Source organism: Bufo gargarizans, chromosome 1, assembly GCF_014858855.1.
Source record: "Bufo gargarizans isolate SCDJY-AF-19 chromosome 1, ASM1485885v1, whole genome shotgun sequence".
NCBI lineage: Eukaryota > Metazoa > Chordata > Amphibia > Anura > Bufonidae > Bufo > Bufo gargarizans.
The window spans coordinates 5,596,450-5,621,109 of record NC_058080.1 but is presented as its reverse complement, the minus strand read 5'-3'; the positions used below and the strand labels follow the sequence as shown (position 1 = coordinate 5,621,109).

At 43.9% G+C, this 24,660-nt stretch overlaps 1 protein-coding gene across 2 annotated transcripts in view; it reads left to right on the top strand.

Annotated features, from left to right (window-relative positions):
• The window catches only part of KCNIP4 (potassium voltage-gated channel interacting protein 4), a 469,961-nt gene that overhangs the window by 393,439 nt on the left and 51,862 nt on the right, over positions 1–24,660 (top strand). For both annotated transcript variants that reach the window (XM_044294254.1, XM_044294263.1), the window contains one exon: positions 5,347–5,416. In XM_044294254.1, coding sequence (XP_044150189.1) covers positions 5,347–5,416 — 70 coding nt within the window. The remainder of the gene's footprint in view (positions 1–5,346; positions 5,417–24,660) is intronic.

Sequence of the window (24,660 nt, the reverse complement as noted above, 5' to 3'; positions counted from 1 at the left end):
TTTCTCCCTGCGAGGCAACTCAGGTGAGGGCCATGGGCTAACCCTCTTCTCTACCACTGTCGGCTGCCAAAATACGTTCGGGCCAATGAAGGAGCCCCTTTCTTGGAAAGCATGATGGGCCGGTTCTGGAGAGCACATAGGTTCTTGCTCGCAGCCAGGGTGGTCCTCATCAAGGTCCCAGTCCTCTGTCTTCTTCTTAGGACGGGACACGGCAGTGGCGTAGGGGCCTCGCAGGCCCTCAGCAGGGGTAAATTCAACCTCCTCTCCCTCGCGGAGGTTGTGTAGACGTTCTGGGAGGTAACTCCGCTTGACGGACCTCCTGTTGACATATAAGTCTCGTCCAGTCAGGTAGTCTTTTATAAAACCGAAACCTCGGTCCTTGTCAAAGGCCACAACCAACCCCATCCTCCTTTCCAGGCGGGGTTGTGTGTCAGTGTGGCACTCGTGAGCGGTCTTTGCCAGTTCTTCGTAGTAAATTTTGGTTTTAGTCGTTTTCTTAATTGCGGCCTCCCGGATCTCTGCCATCAATGCGGACCACTTGAACGAGGGCTGGAAGAAGTCTCTCCAGGAGCCATAATAGGTCTCCGGTTGCGTCCTCGGTGGCGGGCAGGCGGGTCTCTCCGGTCCCGGAAAGTAGGCCGGTGGAGCGTCCTCTTGCTCAACACCAGTCATATTCATGGTTAATAAGTCAGGCGCGGACATATCAGCAGAAAAGTCCTCACTCCTCAACATGCTCGATCCTTCTCTGGAGAGCGACAGGGTGGCGCCAACAGGTTCAGACAGATCCTCCCATTGCACTGGGAGGCCGCCCCCCAGGTACTCCAGTATGGGGGAGGCGGAGTCCATCACAGCAGACATGCAAATGTCCAGACAGGGCGGTGGCGCCAGCATACAGCCTTCCCGCACTTTTAGCAGAAGGCGCCAATTTTTACCGCCAATTTAAGATGAAGATGACGCAGCAAACAATTTCAATCAAGCTAAGCGGCCATCTTTGAGCAAAATAGCTGTCTATTCACTGACAGCAAGCGGTGGCTTAAATAAGTAGAAAACAGTCCACACAATGCAATTTTCAGCACACAGTTTTTAAATCCGCAATGGCGCAGGAATATTCGGATCCTGTTCGTGACGCCAATTTATGCAACACGCCAGACCTGCAGGGGATGACGAAGTGAGGTCACAGTTATGGGCAATCGAGGGTACTCACTATATTGGAGGAACCCTGGGCAGGCGCGTGGCAGTGAAGGAGAGGTAGACACAGTTCCTCTGGGGCACGCTCTGTAGATAGGGACCAGGCCTGATGGTAGTTGAGGTGCCCTGGATGTTACAGGTATTTTGTGTGCCTGGGGCAAGGTCCCTGTGGTATTCGTGACGCCAGTGCCTTTGGACGGTGGCACGCCGGTTGGTGGTTGGAATGATGAAGGTACACAAGCATGCAGTGAACCAAACGTAAACTTTACTGGACAATCCAACTTTGTACAGCAGGGAGTAGTACAGTCTTTATATTACAGTTCCACAAAAGGGGCTTATTCACAAATATGGCAGGCAATAGTCATGCAAGATACGCTGAGGGTAAATTCCACAAGCACTCAGCAGCAGGTTGTACCTTTCTCAGAATCAACTGTACACTGTCCTTTCTAGAACTCCTGCTCTGGCTTTATCTCCCAAGGCCCGGATGCCTAAAAGGGTGGCTTAAATCCTTGGTTACTTCCTTCCTCAGGTATTATACTGCTTGCTATGATTCCTAAGTTCTTCTGCCTATCAGGGTCACTTTGCTTACCCTGGGTCGCCTCCTCCTATCAGGTGGGTAACTGTTGGTTTTCTCCCAGGAGGTTGAATCCTGCAACTGGGGTATCTCTTCAGAGCTAACTTAGGCTCTCTTGTTCTCAGGCAGGCTGGAGCTTCTCAACAGCCTCCTGGACATCACTAGCAGCCAGGGCTATCCAGCTGCATGTCAGGAGCAGGCTTACTGGCCTCTGTCTTCTCAGACTCCTGACTCTGCACTCACTCTCCCTGTCTGGGCCTGGACATTTATACTAGGGGCTCCCTATCTCCCTCTAGTGTCTGGGATGTCTAACTACACCCAACTAGGCCTGCTGCTGCATTAGACAGGGGTACATTGCATCTAACAACACATTAAAACATACATTAAATGCAGAATTAAATATGACATTTCTGTTCCTTATGAGTAGGAGTAACGCGCACACCAATTGACCCTTGTGTAGTGCCCACCCATACCTAGTGGGACACTACATAAGCCATCAGTCAGTGCCACCGGTCTCAGCCACAGCCAACAGTCTCGGCCACCACCGACAGCCACCAGTCAGTACCAGCAGTCTCAGCAACCAGTCAGTGCCATTTAATATAGACTGTTCCTACGAATGTTCTAGAGCCCGGTATTGTAACGGGCTTAATGTCTAGTTACCACATAAAATTACATGTCAGATTTACAAAAAATGGACTGGGATTTAAGGTGAAAATTGGCTCAGTACTAAAGGGGTTAAGAGCTCAATGTTTTTGTTTACTTGTTACATTGTAAGGCCTCTTTCACATGACCTTATGGCTTTTTCAGTGTTTTGCGGTCCGTTTTCATGGATCCGTTGTTCCGTTTTTTGTTTCCGTTATGTTTCCGTTTCTGTTCTGCAAAAACGGATCGGATACGGAAGACATACAGATGCTTTTCCGTATGTGTTCCGTTTTTTTTGCGGACCCATTGACTTGAATAGAGCCACGGAACGTGATTTGCGGGCAATAATAGGACAAGTTCTATCTTTCAACGGAACGGAGAAAACAGAATGCACACGGAGTACATTCAATTTTTTTTGCGGAACCATTGAAATGAATGGTTCCATAGACAGACCGTATACGGAACGCAAAACAGCCCGTAAACGGGGAAAAAAATGGTCTTGTGAAAGAGGCCTAAAGGGGAGAAAAGAAAAAACAATTAGCTTTAGTTTGTAGAAACAGCGCCACTCCTGTCAATAGGCTATGTCTGGTATGGCAGTTCAGTCTCATTCACTACTATACGAAATATGAAAATTTGCCTTATTTAACTCTAAGGGGCCACATTACAAGTCCCCTGTGCCTACCCGGTTGCACCCCTGTTTTACTGAGGTTGAGGCCTGTTGGGTGTTGGATTATGAATGAACATCTATAGCTGAGAAGCATAAATAAATCTAAGCGGCACATGTAGAGTTATCACTGGCCAAACAGAGCAACACACTGTAGTTAGGCCGCCAACTAAAGATGAAGGGAAGGTTTATCAACATCGATATCTTCTCTGAGGCATCACCTGCAAAGTGTCCATCAGAACGTCCCAAGACAGTGAGAAGAGTTCCCGTCAGTAGGCATACATCATTAGCGTCAGGTGTAGATACAGTGAGGGGCAGATTGGGCGTAATGCATTGCTTCGCCATTCCCCGAGCATGGATTTTCTGTACCTGCACTGTCTTTATACATTTATTGGTAACCTCAGGCTTAGTGGATGCTGCGGGTGAAATATCTTATTATTCTGCTCGGGCAGAACCAATGTTTTCTCCTGTAGTCTCTATTCTACAGATAAGGCTACATTCACACGAACGTGGTGTTTTGCGAATCCGGCCCATGTGCTTTCCGCAATTTGCGGACCACACATGCTGCCGCCATAATAACAAAAAGCCTATTCTTGTCCGTAAGTGCAGACAACAATAGGACATGTTCTATTTTTTTGAGGGCCAGCAGAACGGAACTATGAAATAAATGTGTCCGCACCCGTTCTGCAAAATTGCGGAACGGATTTGGACTCATTCATACAGTCATGTGAATGTAGCCTAATCCTGTTTACACACCTATACGGCCCACAGGGCTGCCGTTACACCTTACTGCCTAATGTTCATGTCACTGGACTAAAGTCTTAGGGCTCATGCACACGACCGTAAATTCTAGTTATCTTGGACAACCCGTTAATAATATTGTCCACCATTAAGGACATTAACAAGTATATGAGTTTATTGGTTTTCATGTGGAACAGCTTCATTTGGTATGGATGTTTTTGGCCCCTAGTGGACACATTGTTCCCTCTGCAGATAATAGAGCACACACCACAATTTGCCTTAAGAAGAACTCTTGAAATTCCCACTGTATGCAGCCACCACTAGAGGGAGCTTACTGCATAATGTTTAGACAGGGAACCCAACAATATAGTAGTATGTCATAAGCTTCTTAGTGCCCCTAGTGGTAACTGCAGGAAGTCAAAATTGTATAATTTAAAAGGAGTCTGTCACCAACCAGGACCATCTGTAACTATTTGGATGGCAGTGTAGCTCTACTATAGTCTTTTACAAATATCTTTATGTGCTAATCAATCTTTTACTGGCCCAGAAAAATGCTAATGAGATGAAAAGAGCCCATGGGGCTGTACTTATTAGTGCTGGAGCCCAGCTGCACCCATCAGAATGGGGCCTCACTCCTGCCCTCCTCTTCTTCACTCCACCTCCCAACCTCAACGACATCATGATGAGTCTGCTGGGAATCCTGCACAGGCGCACATCCTTTATGTGTGCACCTGCGCAGTCTGTTACCTGCTTCTGGCAGTGGCTTCAATAGCTAAACTGAATACTGCTGGCGCATGCGCAGTTCAGTTTTTGAAGCCACTGCCTGAAGCAGGTAACAGACATTGTAGGCATTTCCAGTGGATTCATGATGAAGTCACCAATGTTGGGTGGTGGTGAGAAGAAGGGAGGAGCGAAGCTCCATTCAGGTGGGTGCAGCTGGGCTTCAGCACCAATAAGTACAGCCCCTTGGGCTCTTTTCACCTAATTAGAATATTTATATAAACCTAGGGGGTTATTTACTATATTGAAATACTCCTAAATTAGATGTATTTCAGGAGCAGATGGTGGCGCAACAGTTAGTTGCACAGTTATCTGCGACTTTGCCCTGGCCATGCCAGGTCGAAAATTGTGAGCATGGTGTGGGCGGGGAAGGGGATGGACCGCCAGGCCCATCTCATTTACCATTTTCTACGTCTGTTTCAGGAGTAGAAATAGGTCTAAATGTAAGACAGCTCGGAAGTTGTCTCTGGATGTGCCGAAGTTATGTAGAGGCCGGCACCTCTTCACAACTTTGGCGGATCCACTGCCAGTTTAGGGCTTTATTAAGACCGGTGTCTAAAACGCCGATCTTGATAAATGTGCCCCCTGTTTTCTAAGGGTTAGAAAAGATTGATTAGCACAAAAAGGTATATTTATAAAAGACTATAGGAGAGCTGCCACCCGAGCGGTTGCAGGCAGTCCTGGTTGGTGAGAAGAGAATCAGTGCACCGTGCATCTCATCACTACCATTTTAATGTTTATTTCGTTGTTTTTCCAGGAATGTCCCAGTGGGATTGTCAATGAAGAGACTTTTAAAGATATTTATGCTCAGTTTTTCCCACAGGGAGGTAAGTGTCACTTTCTATCGTTGCCGCTCACAGCTAAGATGTATGTGATTACATGTAGGCTGCAGTGTTCTGCCACATAGACAAGAAACATGGAAGAACAATATGTCTGTAATGTAATGATCCATCCCTGGGATGAGCGCAGCAGATGCTCGGCAGTAACACTGACACGAGTGCTACATATTCATCAGCGTGGTTATTATATTCTCCAGAAAGAGACCATTTACTGAGACATAACTAGAATCAAGACAAAGTGCTATCAAAACAGCCAAAAGGTAGAATACAGATTAATCTATATGTTGTCATATTTAATCCAAGCAATAATGAAGTGTGAAATCTAAAGCTTTTCGTCATGAGCAGCTAACATGTGGTTGGGTAAGGCCAGCGACCACTTTCTATGGCCATTATTTTGGAAGACACCAGCAACAGAGCACCCCTGTTCAAGAATATTATAAGGGTCCCTAGTTTTCTGACTGCTTACTGCCGGATCCTGGCTCGTTGGCTTGTCGCCCTCCGCTGCTTGTCTCCAGTCCCTCCAGCACTGAACTGAAATTCCTTGGGCCCATCAGAGGAAATGATTCAGAGGGCTCACGCACTGTGTATACAGGACTTTAGAGGCCCTCTTTTATTTGGGGTCCATCACTGTAAGAGCTTGGGCCCACCGGAGGATCCTCTGTTACTCTTGTGGGCCTGTCCAACGCTGGGTCCCTCCATACAAACATCCTGTTTCACCCCGCTGCAGCCAATCAATGGCTGCTGCTCCCCTTGCGCCATGTCAAATGGTCACATGATGGAAGGGAGCAGATCAGCGCTGCAGCCAGTGATTGGCTTCAGAAGCATCAAACTGGAAGCTTACATGTAAGGACCGGACACAAGCAGAGAAGGGCTGGGGCACCAGGGATTAGGTAAGCACTGTATGATCTCCAACTTGGGTCCTGCCAGTCAGAGAGATTTGAAAATTAGTGCACAACAGGGTTATCCAGTTTTAAAAATTGATGGGCTATTATCAGAATAGGTAATCAATATCTGATTGGTAGGAGTGTGAGACCCCTCACAATCAGCTGTTTCAGTACAGCTTCGTCTGTGTGTAGTGGACAGGCCTGGAAACTGCAGCTCTGTCCTGATTCACTTCATTCACCATCTCACCAGTGCCACCTACTTCATCAAATACTTGAGGATCGTGCAGCTGTCTGATTGTTTTACATTTCTGATTTACTTTGTGCATTAAGTTCTCACCGAAAACGTTATGTAAATTCTCTGCATAACATGGTAACATATGTAGCAGGATGAGAATGATCCTCTAGTTCAGGCATCCTCAAACTGCGGCCCTCCAGCTGTTGTAAAACTACAACTCCCACAATGCCCTGCTGTAGGATGATTCCTGTAGGCTGTTCGGGCATGCTGGGAGTTGTAGTTTTGCAACCGCTGGAGGGCCGCAGTTTGAGGATGCCTGATCTAGTTAGTAGATGCAGGATTTCTGCTCCCTGTGTGTAAACTGGAAAATTAATAGTGATGTTAGCATTTATCGGTGCACTCTGCCTCCACCTCCCGGTGGTTATTGATCCGCGTATGAAAGTCAATATGCTGTCAACAAAGACTAATGGAGGGAGATAAAAAAATGCATCAGGTTCTAACCTCTGAAATCTCTTTTCTTACATTGCTGCTGCATACATGTCATTCAGTCATTAGTTCTACAGAAAGTGTAACATGATGGCACAGAGCACGGGAATTGTAAGATCAAGCGCCTTGCCTTGTCCGATTTCTAAAACGAAATGGAAATCTATAGTCATACAGCCTCTGTGCACTGCTGGTTCCTCTGAGTATACTGAGGTATACTGCATATACAGTCAGCAAGATGGAACATGACATATTTTTCAATGTCAAATGCGTAAAAAATCCAACTCCCTTTTTCTGTATGCCACTAAATGAATTTGGAGGTGTACTTTGGAGGCATAGCAGTGGACTCAGTCCTATCAGTGCATCAGATGAAATGGAGTCGTAATATGACCACGAGCCCGCATTTCACGCAGTGGACAAAATCTCACGCAAGAGACCGATAAGTCCAGATTTCCAAAACTATAGTAGCATATTAGTAGCTATGACACTGGCTGATCTGTTACATGTGCACTTGGCAGCTGGAGGCATCTGTGTTGGTCTCATGTTCATATGTGTCTGCATTGCTGAGAAAAATATGTATGCCAATGAGCCCCTAGGAGCAATGGGGGAGTTGCTGTTACTCCTAGAGGTTCTGCTCTTTCTGCACCTGCTGAGCCCCCTGCACTCTGACTTTAGAAGAAGTCAGTGCAGTGGCTGGGTTTGGGGTGGCCCCAACGCTACGCTGGGTCCCCGGACACCGTCGAGGTGTCACCACTTGTTGCTGCTCTCCAGAAGGGATGGTAAGGCATGGTGCACCCAAATGGGACATAAGTTCAGAGAGTCAGGGTCTGCAGTAAACCAGGGTGCTTCTTTACTGGAGGGATTCAGGTGCAAAACAATACAGGTGAGGCATTGGGCTGGCTTGTCCAGTCTCCTCCCTGGCATAAGAAGTGTTTGATGCTGAGGAAAGCCCTAAGCTAGCTGTCCCTCTCTCAGAAGGCTGGTACCCTGGCCAAAGGCTGGAGGACCACTGTCTGTCGCTCGGTAGTCCGGGTAGCTCCTTGGTCACAGGGCTAGTGACCCATGGTCTGTGGCTCAGCATCCCCATCTCAGCGCCTTCTTCAGGTCACTCATGGAGACTGACATGAGTCTCCCCTCCAAGCACTGGTCCATAACTGCAGCACACTAGGGGTTCTGACTGCTATCCTTGTATAAAGTTTTAACTAGACTAGAACCTTTTAGGGGGAGGGGTGGAGTGGAGAAACTCAGCACAAACAGATACATTGTAACACTTTCCGCCTTATATTAGAGCTTCAATGATACTCAAAGGCAATGACATAGCAGTTTTTCCAGACAAAAACAAGTTTCCAGACATAACAATATAGCTAAACCAGACAGTCACAAAGTCAAATGTTCTGCTTTTAGTGGTAAACCACCTCTGGCTTTCTCCCTCCAAAACCTGGTCTTCTTTAAACTCTATGGTAACTGTGGAAAATTACCAGCTTCTCATTCAAAGTCCTAACAGTCTCTCAGTATTCATTAACCTTTTCCACAGAGCTATGCAAATACAGTGATAATGAGAAGTATTTATAGCACAACATATATATAATATGCAGTTACACAGTATTAAACAATGCAAGTAAAGGCCTCTTTCACACAAGCGTGACGGATTAGGTTTGGATGCATTCAGGGTGCGTTCAGTGAAACTCACACCATTTTGCAAGCAAGTTCAGTCAGTTTTGTCTACAATTGCGTTCAGTTTTTCCGTGCGAGTGCAATGTGTTTTGATGCGTTTTTCACGCACTGAAGGTTTACAAACATCTTCCAGCAATCATCAATGAAAAACGCTTCCGGATGCAATGCGTTTTTCACTGAAGCCCCATTCACTTCTATGGGGCCAGGGCTGTGTGAAAAATGCAGAATATAGAACATGCAGTGTTTTTCACGCAACACAGAACTGATGCGTGAAAAAAGATGCTCATGTACACAGACCCATTAAAATGAATGGGTCAGGATTTAGTGCGGGTGCTATGTGTTCACGTCATGCATTGCACCTGCGCAGAAAACTCGCTTGTGTGAAAGGCACCTAAGGCCTCTTTCATACGAGCGTGACGGATTGGCTCCGTATGAGTTCAGGGTGCGTTCAGTGAAACTTGCACCATTTTGCAAGCAAGTTCAGTCAGTTTTGTCTGCAATTGTGTTCAGTTATTCAGTTTTTTCCGCACAGCTGCAATGTGTTTTCATGTGTTTTTCCCACACATGATAAAAAACTGGAGGTTTACCAACAAGATCTCATAGCAACCATCAGTAAAAAACGTATCGCACCCGCACTTGCTTGCGGATGCAATGCGTTTTTCACTGAAGCCCCATTTACTTCTATGGGGCCAGGGTTGCATGAAAAGCGCTGAATATAGAACATGCTGCGATTTTCACGCAATGCACACTGGCTGATCTGTTACATGTGCACTTGGCAGCTGGAGGCATCTGTGTTGGTCTCATGTTCATATGTGTCTGCATTGCTGAGAAAAATATGTATGCCAATGAGCCCCTAGGAGCAATGGGGGAGTTGCTGTTACTCCTAGAGGTTCTGCTCTTTCTGCACCTGCTGAGCCCCCTGCACTCTGACTTTAGAAGAAGTCAGTGCAGTGGCTGGGTTTGGGGTGGCCCCAACGCTACGCTGGGTCCCCGGACACCGTCGAGGTGTCACCACTTGTTGCTGCTCTCCAGAAGGGATGGTAAGGCATGGTGCACCCAAATGGGACATTTTTTCCGCACAGCTGCAATGTGTTTTCATGTGTTTTTCCCACACATGATAAAAAACTGAAGGCTTACCAACAAGATCTCATAGCAACCATCAGTAAAAAACGTATCGCACCCGCACTTGCTTGCGGATGCAATGCGTTTTTCACTGAAGCCCCATTTACTTCTATGGGGCCAGGGTTGCATGAAAAGCGCTGAATATAGAACATGCTGCGATTTTCACGCAATGCAGAAGTGATGCGTGAAAAACAACGCTTATGTACACAGACCCATTAAAATGAATTGGTCAGGATTGCACCCGTGTGGAAAACTCACTCGTGTGAATGAGGCCTAGGGCTCTTAGGCTGGATAAGATGCTGGTGCATCGCAGAAAAATGCACGATTTTTTAGCGCGAGTGCAAAACACAGAAGTTCGGGTTTGGGTTAGGTGTTGTGTAGATTGTATTGTTTTCCCTTATAACATGGTTATAAGGGAAAATAATTGCATTCTTAATACAGAATGCTTAGTAAAATAGGGCTGGAAGGGGTTAAAGAAAATAAAAAATAATTTAACTCACCTTAATCCACTTGTTCGCGCAGCCCAGCTTCTCTTCTTTCTTCTTTCTTCAGGACCTGGGTAAAGGACCTTTGATGACATCACTGCGCTCATCACATGGTTCATCACATGATCCATCACCATGGTGATTGATCATGTGACGGACCATGTGATGATGCAGTGACGTCACCACAGGTCCTTTTCCTCCTGCACAGCAAAGAAGAAGAAAGAAGAGAAGCCGGGCTGCGCGAACAAGTGGATTAAGGTGAGTTAAATTATTATTATTATTATTTTTTTTTTAACCCCTCCAGTCCTATTTTGCTAAGCATTCTGTATTAAGAATTCTATTATTTTCCCTTATAACCATGTTATAAGGGAAAATAATAATGATTGGGTCCCCATCCCGATCATCTCCTAGCAACCGTGCGTGAAAAATCGCACCGCATCCTCACTTGCTTGCGAATGCTTGCGATTTTCACGCAGCCCCATTCACTTCTATGGGGCCTGCATTGCATGAAAAACGCACAAAATAGAGCATTCTGCGATTTTCACGCAACGCACAAGTAAGGAGTGAAAATCACCGCTCATGTGCGCAGCCCCATAGAAGTGAATGGGTCCGGATTTAGTGCGGATGCAATGCGTTCACCTCACGCAAAGCAACCCGCGCGGAATACTCGCCCGTGTGAAAGAGGTCTAACACTTTCAAGAGAAATAAAGTAAGAAGCTTTAACTTTGCATACGGTAAACAGTACCCCCTGCTCCAGGGCACTACATCAGGACCAGGCTTGATTAACTTTACACTGCCTGGTCAATCCAAATGGAGAGGGCACGGCAGTTGCAGAGAGAGCAGAGCCTCTTGGAGTAATGACAACGCCCCTGTTGCTCCTAGAGGCTCATTTGCACAACATTAGTAACACTTCATTTATCTCAGCAATGTGGACACATATGGACATGGACTAACACTGATGTCTTCAGCTGCCAAGCGCACATGTAACAGGTCAGACAGTTTCATAGGAACAAGTCTGCTGACAGATGCTCTAACAGTGGCGTGGATATAGGAGCCTGCGGGAAATGTAGGTAGCCGGATCACAACATTATTAGTGTTGCCGTTACGGTAGTATAGGTGCGTATATTGTACTTCTGCAAAGTATCACTAGATTGAAAAGATTCAAACCCTTTAGCATACCTGCAGGTCACCACATCTATATGAACCCGGAAAGGACAACCAGGCTTTTGATTTAGCATTTGCTGCTTACTAAAGGTAGTAGTAAAAGTAACAGCTTTTTGCATTCTTACAATCCCATTCCATTGTGTCAAGAAAGCATCTTGAGATGCAGTATATCCTGGACTGTAGATACAGCTTTGAGATAACCTCTATCTGGTAGGTGCAGTCAGTGTCGGACTAGGGTACCTAGTGGGACACTACATAGGCAACTACATCATTTATCTTTATCCTCCATAAATAAAATATCACTTGTACAATTCCGTCTAATACGGATCAACTGACCATACGGCATATTTTCCACAACATGGCATGGGTGGAAAGAATCGGTAGATAACATTATGTTCCTACTGCGGAGTTTAAAAGGGACACTGACAGGCCCAATAAGCATAATTATCTATAAATATGCATGCACAGGTCTTCTAATGTGTATTCAAATCATATAAGTCTAACCCCTGTCCACCTTATAAATAGTGATGAGCGGGAGGTGCCATATTCGATTTCGCGATATTTCGCGAATATTCGATTGAATATTCGTGTTATATTCGTCGAAATCGAATATTCGCATATTATTCCAATTATCGCGAAAAATATGCGATTTTTTCAATCACGTATTGCGAATTTTTTCTTGGCTAGGCTAATATGTGTATTTTACGAAATTTCGTAATATTGCTCTAACTTCGTCTCTTAGAATATTACGAATATTCTAAAAGACGAAGTTAGAGCAATATTACGAAATTTCGTAAAATACACATATAGATTGTAATTTAGCTAATATAGTGCTATAATCCCTTTTTTTTCCTCAAATTTTTTTTGCTTCTTCTGAACTTAAGTTTTGTAAAATATGTACACTATTAAAAAATATTACTATAGCAGTATATTAGCTTAAATACAATCTATGTGTATTTTACGAAATTTCGTAATATTGCTCCAATTTCGCCTTTTAGAATATTACGAATATTCTAAAAGACGAAGTTAGAGCAATATTAAGAACATTGGCAAAAGTCGAAATTGCGATGCGAATAATATAACACGAAATAATCGCATGAAGATTTCAACTTTGCATTGCTATATAATATATTCTAGCCTAGTATGGAATGTAGCAGTGCTAACTTAGCACAGATATATTCCATATTAGGCTAGAATATGGAATATAGCAGTGCTAAATTGAAATCTTCATGCGATTATTTTGTGTTATAATACTCGCATCGCAATTTCGCCTATTGCGAAATTTCGTAAAATACACATAGATTAGATTATAATTTAGCTAACATGGAATATAGCAGTAAGTTGAAAACGCCACTGACTGGAGCAGCCAGGAAGCCAGGAATCCAAAGGACAGGTAAGAACAACTTTAGGGAATTGGGAAAGAAAAAAATATAGTAATAAAAAAAATAAAAAAAAATGAATATTCGATTTCGCGAATATATAGAACGATATTCTAAATATTTGCAAAATCTCGAAATTGCGATATTCGAGAAAAAAATTCGCAATTCGAATATTCGCGCTCAACACTAGTAGTTATGCCTAGATATGTGCGCCCTTCATCGTAGTTATTTCCAGATATGTGCTAGGGATCGACCGATATTGATTTTTTAAAGCCGATACCGATAATCTGTGAACTTTCAGGCCAATAGCCGATAATTTATACCGATATTTTATATCTCATAATATATATTATATTAGTTGGTAGTCACTGACGTGGTGCATTTGGCACTAGTATATTATAAATGTAAATTATAAATTAATAAAGCCCTTAGTTGGTGGTCAATTTATAATTTACATTTATAATATACTAGTGCCAAATGCCAATTTCCACACCATCCCCCCCCCTCCTCACTGACTTTATTAACCCCTATCAGACCTCAGATCAGCCCTTTATAAACCCCTATCAGACCTTTATTAACCCCTATTAGACCTTTATTAACCCCTATTAGACCTCAGATCAGACCTTTATTAACCCCTATCAGATCTCAGATGAATAAAATAAAAAACTTATCACCTCTCCTGCGCCGCGGCTTCTCTTCATCTCTGAGTCCGGCGTCTCGCTCCCCTGTCTTCTCCGGCCCACGCTGCACTGTCACCTGACAGCGCACAGCGTCAGGTCATAGTGCGCGCACTACGTCCTGACGCTGTATGGGATGAGGACAGTGCAGCGCAGGCCCCATCAAAGAAGACCAGGGAGGGTGAGTATCAGAAGCACTTGCTGCGCTTCTTCCCCCCTCCCGGCACCCGATGCATACTAGTGTGCACTACCATAATGGAAGCGCTCACTGGTATTTTCTTTATACGCAAGGTTAGATGCTGATACCGATAATGTACAAAATCCTGAATATTGACCGATAATATCGGTACTTCCGATAATCAGTCGATCCCTAATATGTGTCCCCTCACAGTTGTTATGCCTAGATATGTGCCTCCTTCACAGTAGTTATATCCAGATAAATGCCTCCTTCACAGTAGTTATATCCAGATATGTGCCTCCTTCACAGTAGTTATATCCAGATATGTGCCCCCTTCACAGTAGTTATGCCTATATATGCCCCCTTCACAGTAGTTATATCCAGATATGTGCCCCCGCACAGTAGTTATGCCTATATATGTGCCCCCTTCACAGTAGTTATATCTAGATATGTGCCCCCGCACAGTAGTTATGCCTATATATGTGCCCCCTTCACAGTAGTTATATCCAGATATGTGCCCCCGCACAGTAGTTATGTCCAGATATTGTCGTCCCCCCCACAGTAGCAGTGTGATGTCTGACATTACATTGTGCTGCTGCTGTGGAGCCAGGGACATATTTAGATTCCATGCTGTCCTAAGCACTTTAGTGCCGGCTTTCTTCCCCCACTGAAGTCCATATTTTTTAGATAGCTGTCAGTAAAATGCTCCCTAGGCCTTCAGCTATCCCTCAGGACTCCCTCATACACTTGCACAATTAAATGGCTGACCTGAAATGTGCGCTTGGCAGCTAAAGGCATCTGTGTTGGTCCCAGGTTCTTATATGCCCGCATTGCTGAAAAAAATGATGTTTTACTATATGCAAACAGAGGCTCCTAGAGGCTCCGCTCTCTCTGTAACTGTCGCACCCTAAACACTTTGACATGGCCAGTTGTGATGACCTTTTCACTGCCAGGGAGTGGCAGATGCGAAGAAAACGGAGCTTCTATGTGTAACGGCAACGCCCCTGTTGCTCCTACAGGATCATTTGCATACATTCAAACATCATTTTTCTCAGCAATGCGGGCACATATGAACATGGGACCAACACAGATGCCTTCAGCTGCCAAGCGTACCTGTAACAGGTCAGCCGGTGTCATAGGTACAAATCTGCCGACAGATGCCCTTTAAAGCGGTTGTCCGGGTTCAGATCTGACCCCAGACACATCCCCTTGTTCCCCACCCCCACCCAGCCCCTCTGACATTTTATGCTCCGATGCTCCCCCCTGGCAGGGGCTGTTTTGTTTACATTTTTACACTGCTAGGAGGAGACTTCAGCCTAGCAGTGTTCCCGGAGACGTCACCGGCACTGATGCATGGCTTTACAGGCTAGGGCAGAGCTAAAGCCTGTCCATTAGTGCTGGTGATGTCACTGCTAGGCAGAAGCCCCCCCCCCCCCCCCCATAGTAATCCCAGTGGTAATAAGACTCCCTACAGTGCCCTCAGTAATAATAAGGCCCCCTATATAGGGCACACCCCTAGGCCCCCGCAGTACCCCCTGCAACTATAATGCCCCACGCAGAACCCCCTGTCATTATAATGCCCCTGCAGTACCTTTTGAAATTATAATGCCCAATGCAGAATTCCCTGTAATTATAATGCCCCCTGCTGAACCCCCTGTAATTATAGTGCCTCCTGCAGTGCCCCCTGGAGTTATAATCTTCTCTGCAGTGCCCCCATACATTATAATGCCTGTCCTCTCCCTACAGTCTTCTATACAATACTGTCCCATGTAAATAACATCACTCCTCATCCTCCAGTCTTCTATACCATGCAGTCTCAAGTAAATAACACTAGTCCTCTCCCACCAGTCTTCTATATGATACTGTCCCATGTAAATAATCTCTCTTCCTTACGTCTTCTATAACCTACATACCCATGTAAATAACTTAAATCCCCTCCTTTAGCTCCTCTAACATATAGTCCCATGTAAATAACATCACCCCTTACCATCCAGTCTTCTATAATATCCAGTCCCATGTAAATAAACCTACTTAAAACATAACTATTGGAATTTATCTTAAACATTTTTAATCAAAAGTTATGTTTTAACCCCTTTAGGACACAGCCTTATTTCACCTTAAGGACCAGGCAATTTTGTGCAAATCTGACCAGTGTCACTTTAAGTGGTGATAACTTTAAAACGCTTTGACTTATCCAGGCCATTCTGAAATTGTTTTTTCATCACATATTGTACTTCATGACACTGGTAAAAAGAAGTTAAAAAAATAATTTTTATTTATTAAAAAAAATAGCAAATTTACCATTTAAAAAAAAAAATTGCAAATTTCCAAGTTTTAATTTCTCTACTTCTATAATACATAGTAATACCTACAAAAATAGTTATTACTTTACATTCCCCATATGTATACTTCATGTTTGGATCATTTGGGGAATTACATTTTATTTTTTGGGGATGTTACAAGGCTTGAAATGTTTCTGAAATTTTCAAAAACCCAATTTTTAGGGACCAGTTCAGGTCTGAAGTCACTTTGCGAGGCTTAGATAATAGGAACCACCAAAAAATGACCCCATTCTAGAAACTACACCCCTCAAGGTATTCAAAACTGATTTTACAAACCTTGTTAACCCTTTAGGTGTTCTACAAGAATTAATGGAAAATAGAGATACAATTTCAAAATTTCACTCTGATTTTCCATTTTAATATTTTTTCCAGTTACAAAGCAAAGTGTTAACTGCCAAACCAAACTCAATATTTATGGCTCTGATTCTGTTGTTTACAGAAACACCCCTTATGTGGTCGTAAACCACTGTACGGGCACACGGCAGGGCGCAGAAGGAAAGGAATGGAATACGGTTTTTGGAATGCAGGTTTTGCTGCACTGGTTTTTTTGACACCATGTCCCATTTGAAGTCCCCCTGATGCACCCCTAGAGTAGAAAATCCATAAAAGTGACCCCATCTAAGAAACTACACCCCTCAAGGTATTCAAAACTGATTTTACAAACTTTGTTAACCCTTTAGGTGTTCCACAAGAATTAATGGAAAATGGAGATACAATTTTAAAATTTCACTTTTTTGGTAGATTTTCCATTTTAATATTTTTTTTTCCAGTTACAAAGCAAGGATTAACAGCCAAACAAAACTCAATATTTATGGCTCTGATTCTGTTGTTTACAGAAACACCCCATATGCGGTTGTAAACCACTGTACGGGCACACGGCAGGGCACAGAAGGAAAGGAATGCCATATGATTTTTGGAAGGCAGGTTTTGCTGGACTGTTTTTTTTTTTTACACCGTGTCCCTCTGATGCACCCCTATTGTAAAAACTCCATAAAAGTGACCCCATCTAAGAAACTACACCCCTCAAGATATTCAAAACTGATTTTAGAAACTTTGTTAACCATTTAGGTGTTTCACAAGAGTTATTGGCAAACGGTTTTTGGAAGGCAGATTTTGCTGGACTGTTTTTTTTGACACCATGTGTCCCATTTGAAGCCCCCCCAGGGGGGGGGGGGGTAGAAACTACGGGAAAGGTTGGAGGTTTTGTTGGTACTCGTTTAGGGTGCATATTATTTTTGGTTGCTCTACAGGTCCTTCTAAAAAAATTAGCATATTGTGATAAAGTTCATTATTTTCTGTAATGTACTGATAAACATTAGACTTTCATATATTTTAGATTCATTACACACAACTGAAGTAGTTCAAGCCTTTTATTGTTTTAATATTGATGATTTCGGCATACAGCTCATGAAAACCCAAAATTCCTATCTAAAAAAATTAGCATATTTCATCCGACCAATAAAATAAAAGTGTTTTTAATACAAAAAAAGTCAACCTTCAAATAATTATGTTCAGTTATGCACTCAATACTTGGCCGGGAATCCTTTTGCAGAAATGACTGCTTCAATGCGGCGTGGCATGGAGGCAATCAGCCTGTGGCACTGCTGAGGTGTTATGGAGGCCCAGGATGCTTCGATAGCGGCCTTAAGCTCATCCAGAGTGTTGGGTCTTGCGTCTCTTAACTTTCTCTTCCCAATATCCCACAGATTCTCTATGGGGTTATTTTTTGTGCGATTGTCTCAGGTAGGGGCTCATTTTTTTTCGGGATGAGGTGACGGTTAGATTGGTACTATCTTGGTGGAAAAACGCCTTTTTGATCCCTTGCTGTTGTACTTTTTGTGATGTAAGGTGAAAACAAAAATGGTTTATTTAGCACAGTTTTTATTTTTTATTTTTTACGGTGTTCATCTGAGGGGTTAGGTCATGTGATATGTTTATAGAGCCGGTCGATACGGATGTGACGATACCCCTATTTTTTAAAAAAAAATTCACTTTATTTGGGGAAAATACGTTTTTGTTTATTTTTACTTGAAACTTTTAATTTTGGCGGGGGGACTTTATTTTTTCAACTTTTTTTTTCTGTCCCACTTTGGGACTTGAACTTTTGGGGGTCTAATCCTTTACAATGCATTCCAAAACTTCTGTATTGGAATGCATTGGCTGTATGAGTAATACAGTGAGTATTACTCATACAGCTTCCAGCCTGTGAGATCAAGGGGGCTGGATCTCACAGGCTCATCACCGGAAGGCAGCGCGATGCCTTCCTTAGGCATCGCGCTGCCTTCCATGCCATCGGGTCCCCCCTACAGCCGCATGGGGACCCGATGGCACCGCAGCAAACCGCAGGTAAAAGTCGCAAATCGCAGGTCTGAATTGACCTGCGGTTTGCGGCGATCGCCGGACACGGGGGGGTCACGGGACCACCTCGCGCATTTAGCCAAGGTGCCTGCTCAATGATTTGAACAGGCACCGTGTTCCGATCACCGCACGCCGGGCGGCTGTGATCGGAAATACACATGACATACTGGTACATCATGTGTCCTTAAGTACCAGGACAACATGCCGTACCGGTACATCATGTGTCCTGAAGAGGTTAAGTAGGTTTACTTTGCAGTGATAGAAATTTTGAACACACCTACTACATTATATTTAATTACAGTAATTTTTCCCATGTAAATAACTTATATCCCCTCCTTCAGCCCTTCTAACACATAGTCCCATGTAAATAACATCATCCCTTATCCTCCAGTCCTCTATAATATCCAGTCCCATGTAAATAACACCAGTCATCTCCCCCCAATCTTCTATAATATACAGTCCCATGTAAAAAAACACGCCTTTCTTAGTCTTCTATAACATACAGTCCCATGTAAATAACACCCCTCCCCTCTCCTACAAACATATAGTCGCAGTTAAATAACATATTTTCCTCCCACTAAGCAGGGAGGAGGTATGATGAGGAGAACCATATCTCCCAGCATTTCTCTCACACATTCATTCCATGGCATCACAGGTCTCCACTGCTGCACTGGTCATATCACAGGTCTTACCACCACTTCCACTGTAGGTAAGATCACATGACTATGATGTCATCGCAGGTCCTTCAGCTATTGAGTGTAGGCACAACCTGGCAGCAGATTCACACTAAGTCCTAATCAGGCCCCTCCACCCCCTTCCGAAATCCCCCCCCCCTTCCCCCAAACTCTACCCTAAGGTGATCCTGTTGGCAGAGGAAGGGAGTGTAGAAAATAATAAAATAAAAAAAACACCTTTACTGGCACTGGGATGGGCCCCCTCCCTCTTTGGGCCCCTGTACAGCCAAAGCAGCTGCACAGGCAGTATGTCCGCCCCTGCTTAGAGTCTATTCCTACTGAAAGTGATGAGATTGCAGCTCTTGTTAGTGTTCACCCGGGCGTAGATGATATTACTACCAATGAGTCGGTTACAAGTGTATCGGGATTATCTGACCCTATAGAACAGTTGAATGTGTTACATTTATGTTCTTCATTTCCTCAACCTGCTGATTATAATGAGAGTTTCTAATCCTATGGTAGAAAGTAATCCAGATTTTTATCCTGTGGCATCTCATTCTGATTCAAGAGAGGTATGGTAGTAAAACGCGGTGTAATCTAACTGCAGAGTGAATTGCTCTGGAAGAGATTAGGACAAACACAGACCTACTTGTCAGAAGTTCAGATAAGGGGGGTGTCCTCAATACAGGGCTGTATAATAAATGTAATCTGGACATCTGCCAGAGCTCATGCTGATCCAACCCATAGTGTCCGGACAAGAAGTTATTGCTGGGTGGTATAGTCTTATAGGTTCTTAAAGGGGGTTTCCTGGATTGTTTAACAGATGATCTATCTATCCTCTGGATATTTCATCAGTATCTTATCAGACGGGGTCCAGCACCGATACTCGTGGTAGAAAGCAACCTTCTCCGTGCTCCCCATGCACAGCTGGCGTACATTGTACAGCGCATGTGCTTAGTATCGCATCCCAGCCCCATTCACTTCTATGGGGCTGAACTGGGCCTAGGCCTTGTGACTGATGAACGTGAAGTCACATAGCCTAGGCAGAGCTAAAGGAGGGCAGTGGCGCTACTGCAAGCGCTGGTGCCTTCTAAATCATTTGATTGGCAGGGGTCCTAGAGTCGAACCCCCACCAATCAGATATTGGTAATCAACAATTACAAGAAATGTTTAGTTGCAGTTATTGTTGCACAATGAGGTCACACTAGATACTGAAAGCAAAGGTTCTCATACTTTTGCCACCTACAGACATGTGAAATTAGATCATTTTCTTCAATAAACAAGTGACCAAGTCTGAATAACTCATTCCTTTGATTTGGGTATCTCTTTTTCACTCAATTTTCTGAATGTTAAAATAAAATACAGCAAAATGGCAAAAAGGAATAAAAATAATCAGTCAAAATGACTGAACTGAAGACATCCTGATGCATCCTGAACAGATTGCTCTCCATTCAGAATGCATTAGGATAAAACTGATCAGTTCTTTTCCGGCATTGAGCCCTTTTGACGGAACGCATTGAGCGTTTTTCTTTTCCGGCACTGGGTTCCGTCAAAAGGGCTCAATGCCGGAAAAGAACTGATCAGTTTTATCCTAATGCATTCTGAATGGAGAGCAATCTGTTCAGGATGCATCAGGATGTCTTCAGTTCAGTCATTTTGACTGATCAGGCAAAAGATAAAACCGCAGCATGCTACGGTTTTATCTCCAGTGAAAAAAACAGAAGACTTGCCTGAATGCTGGATCCAGGCATTTTCTTCCATAGGAATGTATTAGCGCCGTATCCGGCATTCAAAATACAGGAATGCCGGATCCGTCCTTCCGGTCTGCGCATTCCGGTGACAGAACTGCTTGCCAGATCACTCTGCCGCAAGTGTGAAAGTAGCCTTACAGCTGATCATCTCATTCAAGTTAGGCCTCTTGCACACGAACATTGTGTGACCGTAGCCGTGTTGCGGCGGGTCCGCAATACACAGGCACCGGCCTGTGTGCACTCTGCATCACGGATGCGGACCCATTCACTTGAATGGGTCCGCAATCACGGAGATGAGGAACGGAAGCACGGATTGTAACCCCACGGAAGCACTACGGAGTGCGTCAGTGGTGCCTCTGTACGTGCCTCTGCACCGCAAAAAAATAGAACTTGCAAATTGCGGTCCCCAATGCACGGAACGGATGCACAACGTTTGTGTGCAAGAGGCCTGAGGCTTTATTCACACATCAGTGTTTGGTCAGTGACAATCAATGATTGTCAGCAAAAAGCAGAAGTGGAGCCTAAAAAGATATAAGGCATCATGGAAAGATTTCCACCTGTTCTGTATGTCTGACCCTCACTAGGTTGTGGCCTCACAATCACTGATAGAAATAACTGATCAAACACTGTGACTGTGTGAATAAGACCTGTTTAGGAGAAGGGAGAGTTCTCATGTTTGTTTCATTTCTTATTCTTCTGATCCGTCAGAGAAAGAAAAAAAACAGGCTCCTGTAAAAAAAAAAAAAAAAAAAGATCCTGTGTATCAATTAGGGCACTTTCACACTTGCGTTTTTCTTTTCCGGCACTGAGTTCCGTCAAAAAGGCTCAATGCCGGAAAAGAACTGATCAGTTATATCTCCATGCGTTCTGAATGGAGAGCATTCCGTTCAGGATGCATCAGGATGTCTTTAGTTCAGTCTTTTTGACTGATCAGGCAAAAGATAAAACCGCAGCATGCTACGGTTTTACCTCCGGCAAAAAAAACTGAAGACTTGCCTGAATGCCCTCCAGCGCTATATAGTACAATAGCGCTGGAGGGGTTAAAAAAAGAATAATAATTATTTAACTCACCTTAATCCACTTGCTCGCGCAGCCCAGCTTCTCTTCTGTCTTCTTCTTTGAGGAATAGGAGCTTTGATGACGTCACTGCGCTCATCACATGGTCCATCACATGATCCATCGCCATGGTGATGGATCATGTGACGGACCATGTGCTGACTTCAGTGACATCACCACAGGTCCTTTTCCTGTGCACAGCAAAGATGAAGACAGAAGAGAAGCCGGGCTGGGCGAACAAGTGGATTAAAATGAGATACATTTATTTTTATTTTTTTAACCCCTCCAGCCCTATTGTACTATGCATTCTGTATTAGGAATGCTATTATTTTCCCTTATAACCATCTTATAAGGAAAAATAATAAAGATCGGGTCCCCATCCCGATCGTCTCCTAGCAACCGCGTGTTAAAATCGCACCGCATCCGCACTTGCTTGCAGATGCTTGCGATTTTCACACAGCCCCATTCACTTCTAAGGAGCCTGCGTTGCGTGGAAAATGCACAAAGAGGAGCATGCTGTAATTTTCACTCAACGCACAAGTGATGCATGAAATTCACCGCTCATGTGCACTGCCCCATAGAAATAAATGGGTCCGGATTCAGTGCGGGTGCAATGCGTTCACCTCACGCATCGCACCCACGCGGAAATCTCGCTCGTGTGAAAGGGGCCTTATAAATGCCATCAGTTGGCATACAGGGAGTGCAGAATTATTAGGCAAGTTGTATTTTTGAGGATTAATTTTATTATTGAACAACAACCATGTTCTCAATGAACCCAAAAAACTCATTAATATCAAAGCTGAATATTTTTGGAAGTACTTTTTAGTTTGTTTTTAGTTTTAGCTATTTTAGGGGGATATCTGTGTGTGCAGGTGACTATTACTGTACATAATTATTAGGCAACTTAACAAAAAACAAATATATACCCATTTCAATTATTTATTTTTACCAGTGAGACCAATATAACATCTCAACATTCACAAATATAGATTTCTGACATTCAAAAACAAAACAAAAACAAATCAGTGACCAATATAGCCACCTTTCTTTGCAAGGACACTCAAAAGCCTGCCATCCATGGATTCTGTCAGTGTTTTGATCTGTTCACCATTAACATTGCGTGCAGCAGCAACCACAGCCTCCCAGACACTGTTCAGAGAGGTGTACTGTTTTCCCTCCTTGTAAATCTCACATTTGATGATGGACCACAGGTTCTCAATGGGGTTCAGATCAGGTGAACAAGGAGGCCATGTCATTAGATTTTCTTCTTTTATACCCTTTCTTGCCAGCCACGCTGTGGAGTACTTGGACGCGTGTGATGGAGCATTGTCCTGCATGAAAATCATGTTTTTCTTACCTTGCAGACTTCTTCCTGTACCACTGCTTGAAGAAGGTGTCTTCCAGAAACTGGCAGTAGGACTGGGAGTTGAGCTTGACTCCATCCTCAACCCAAAAAGGCCCCACAAGCTCATCTTTGATGATACCAGCCCAAACCAGTACTCCACCTCCACCTTGCTGGCGTCTGAGTCGGACTGGAGCTCTCTGCCCTTTACCAATCCAGCCATCTGGCCCATCAAGACTCACTCTCATTTCATCAGTCCATAAAACCTTAGAAAAATCAGTCTTGAGATATTTCTTGGCCCAGTCTTGACATTCAGCTTGTGTGTCTTGTTCAGTGGTGGTCGTCTTTCAGCCTTTCTTACCTTGTCCATGTCTCTGAGTATTGCACACCTTGTGCTTTTGGGCACTCCAGTGATGTTGCAGCTCTGAAATATGGCCAAACTGGTGGCAAGTGGCATCTTGGCAGCTGCACGCTTGACTTTTCTCAGTTCATGGGCAGTTATTTTGCGCCTTGGTTTTTCCACACGCTTCTTGCGACCCTGTTGACTATTTTGAATGAAACGCTTGATTGTTCGATGATCACGCTTCAGAAGCTTTGCAATTTTAAGAGTGCTGCATCCCTCTGCAAGATATCTCACTATTTTTGACTTTTCTGAGCCTGTCAAGTCCTTCTTTTGACCCATTTTGCCAAAGGAAAGGAAGTTGCCTAATAATTATGCACACCTGATATAGGGTGTTGATGTCATTAGACCACACCCCTTCTCATTACAGAGATGCACATCACCTAATATGCTTAATTGGTAGTAGGCTTTCGAGCCTATACAGCTTGGAGTAAGACAACATGCATAAAGAGGATGATGTGGTCAAAATACTCATTTGCCTAATAATTCTGCACGTAGTGTACATCGGAACTGCTTGCCGGATCACTCTGCCGCAAGTGTGAAAGTAGCCTTATGCATCCCTTTGCATCAGTTATGCACAGGATCAGTTTTTTTATGGGATCCTGTAAAAATAAAATGGATCTTGTTGCACATGTGGTATCTATTTGAGCCATTTCTGTCTGAGATACATTTTTTAGACTGGGAAAAAAGTCCTGCATGCAGTGCTTTTTTCCTGAAAAAAATAAAAATAAATAAATAAACTGATCTCAGACAGAAATGGCTGAAACTGATGCCAAATCTGGGGACTGGGGACTTGGCCATTGCATAACATGATGTGAAGAAGAATCCTAGAGTGTCAGCTAAAGACTTACAAAAGTATCTGACATATGTTAACATCCCTGTTAGCGAATCTACGATACGTAAAACACTAAACAAGAATGGATTTCATGGGAGGATACCACAGAGGAAGCCACTGCTGTACAAAAAAACATTGCTGCACGTTTACAGTTTGCACAAGAGCACCTGGATGTTCCACAACAGTACTGACA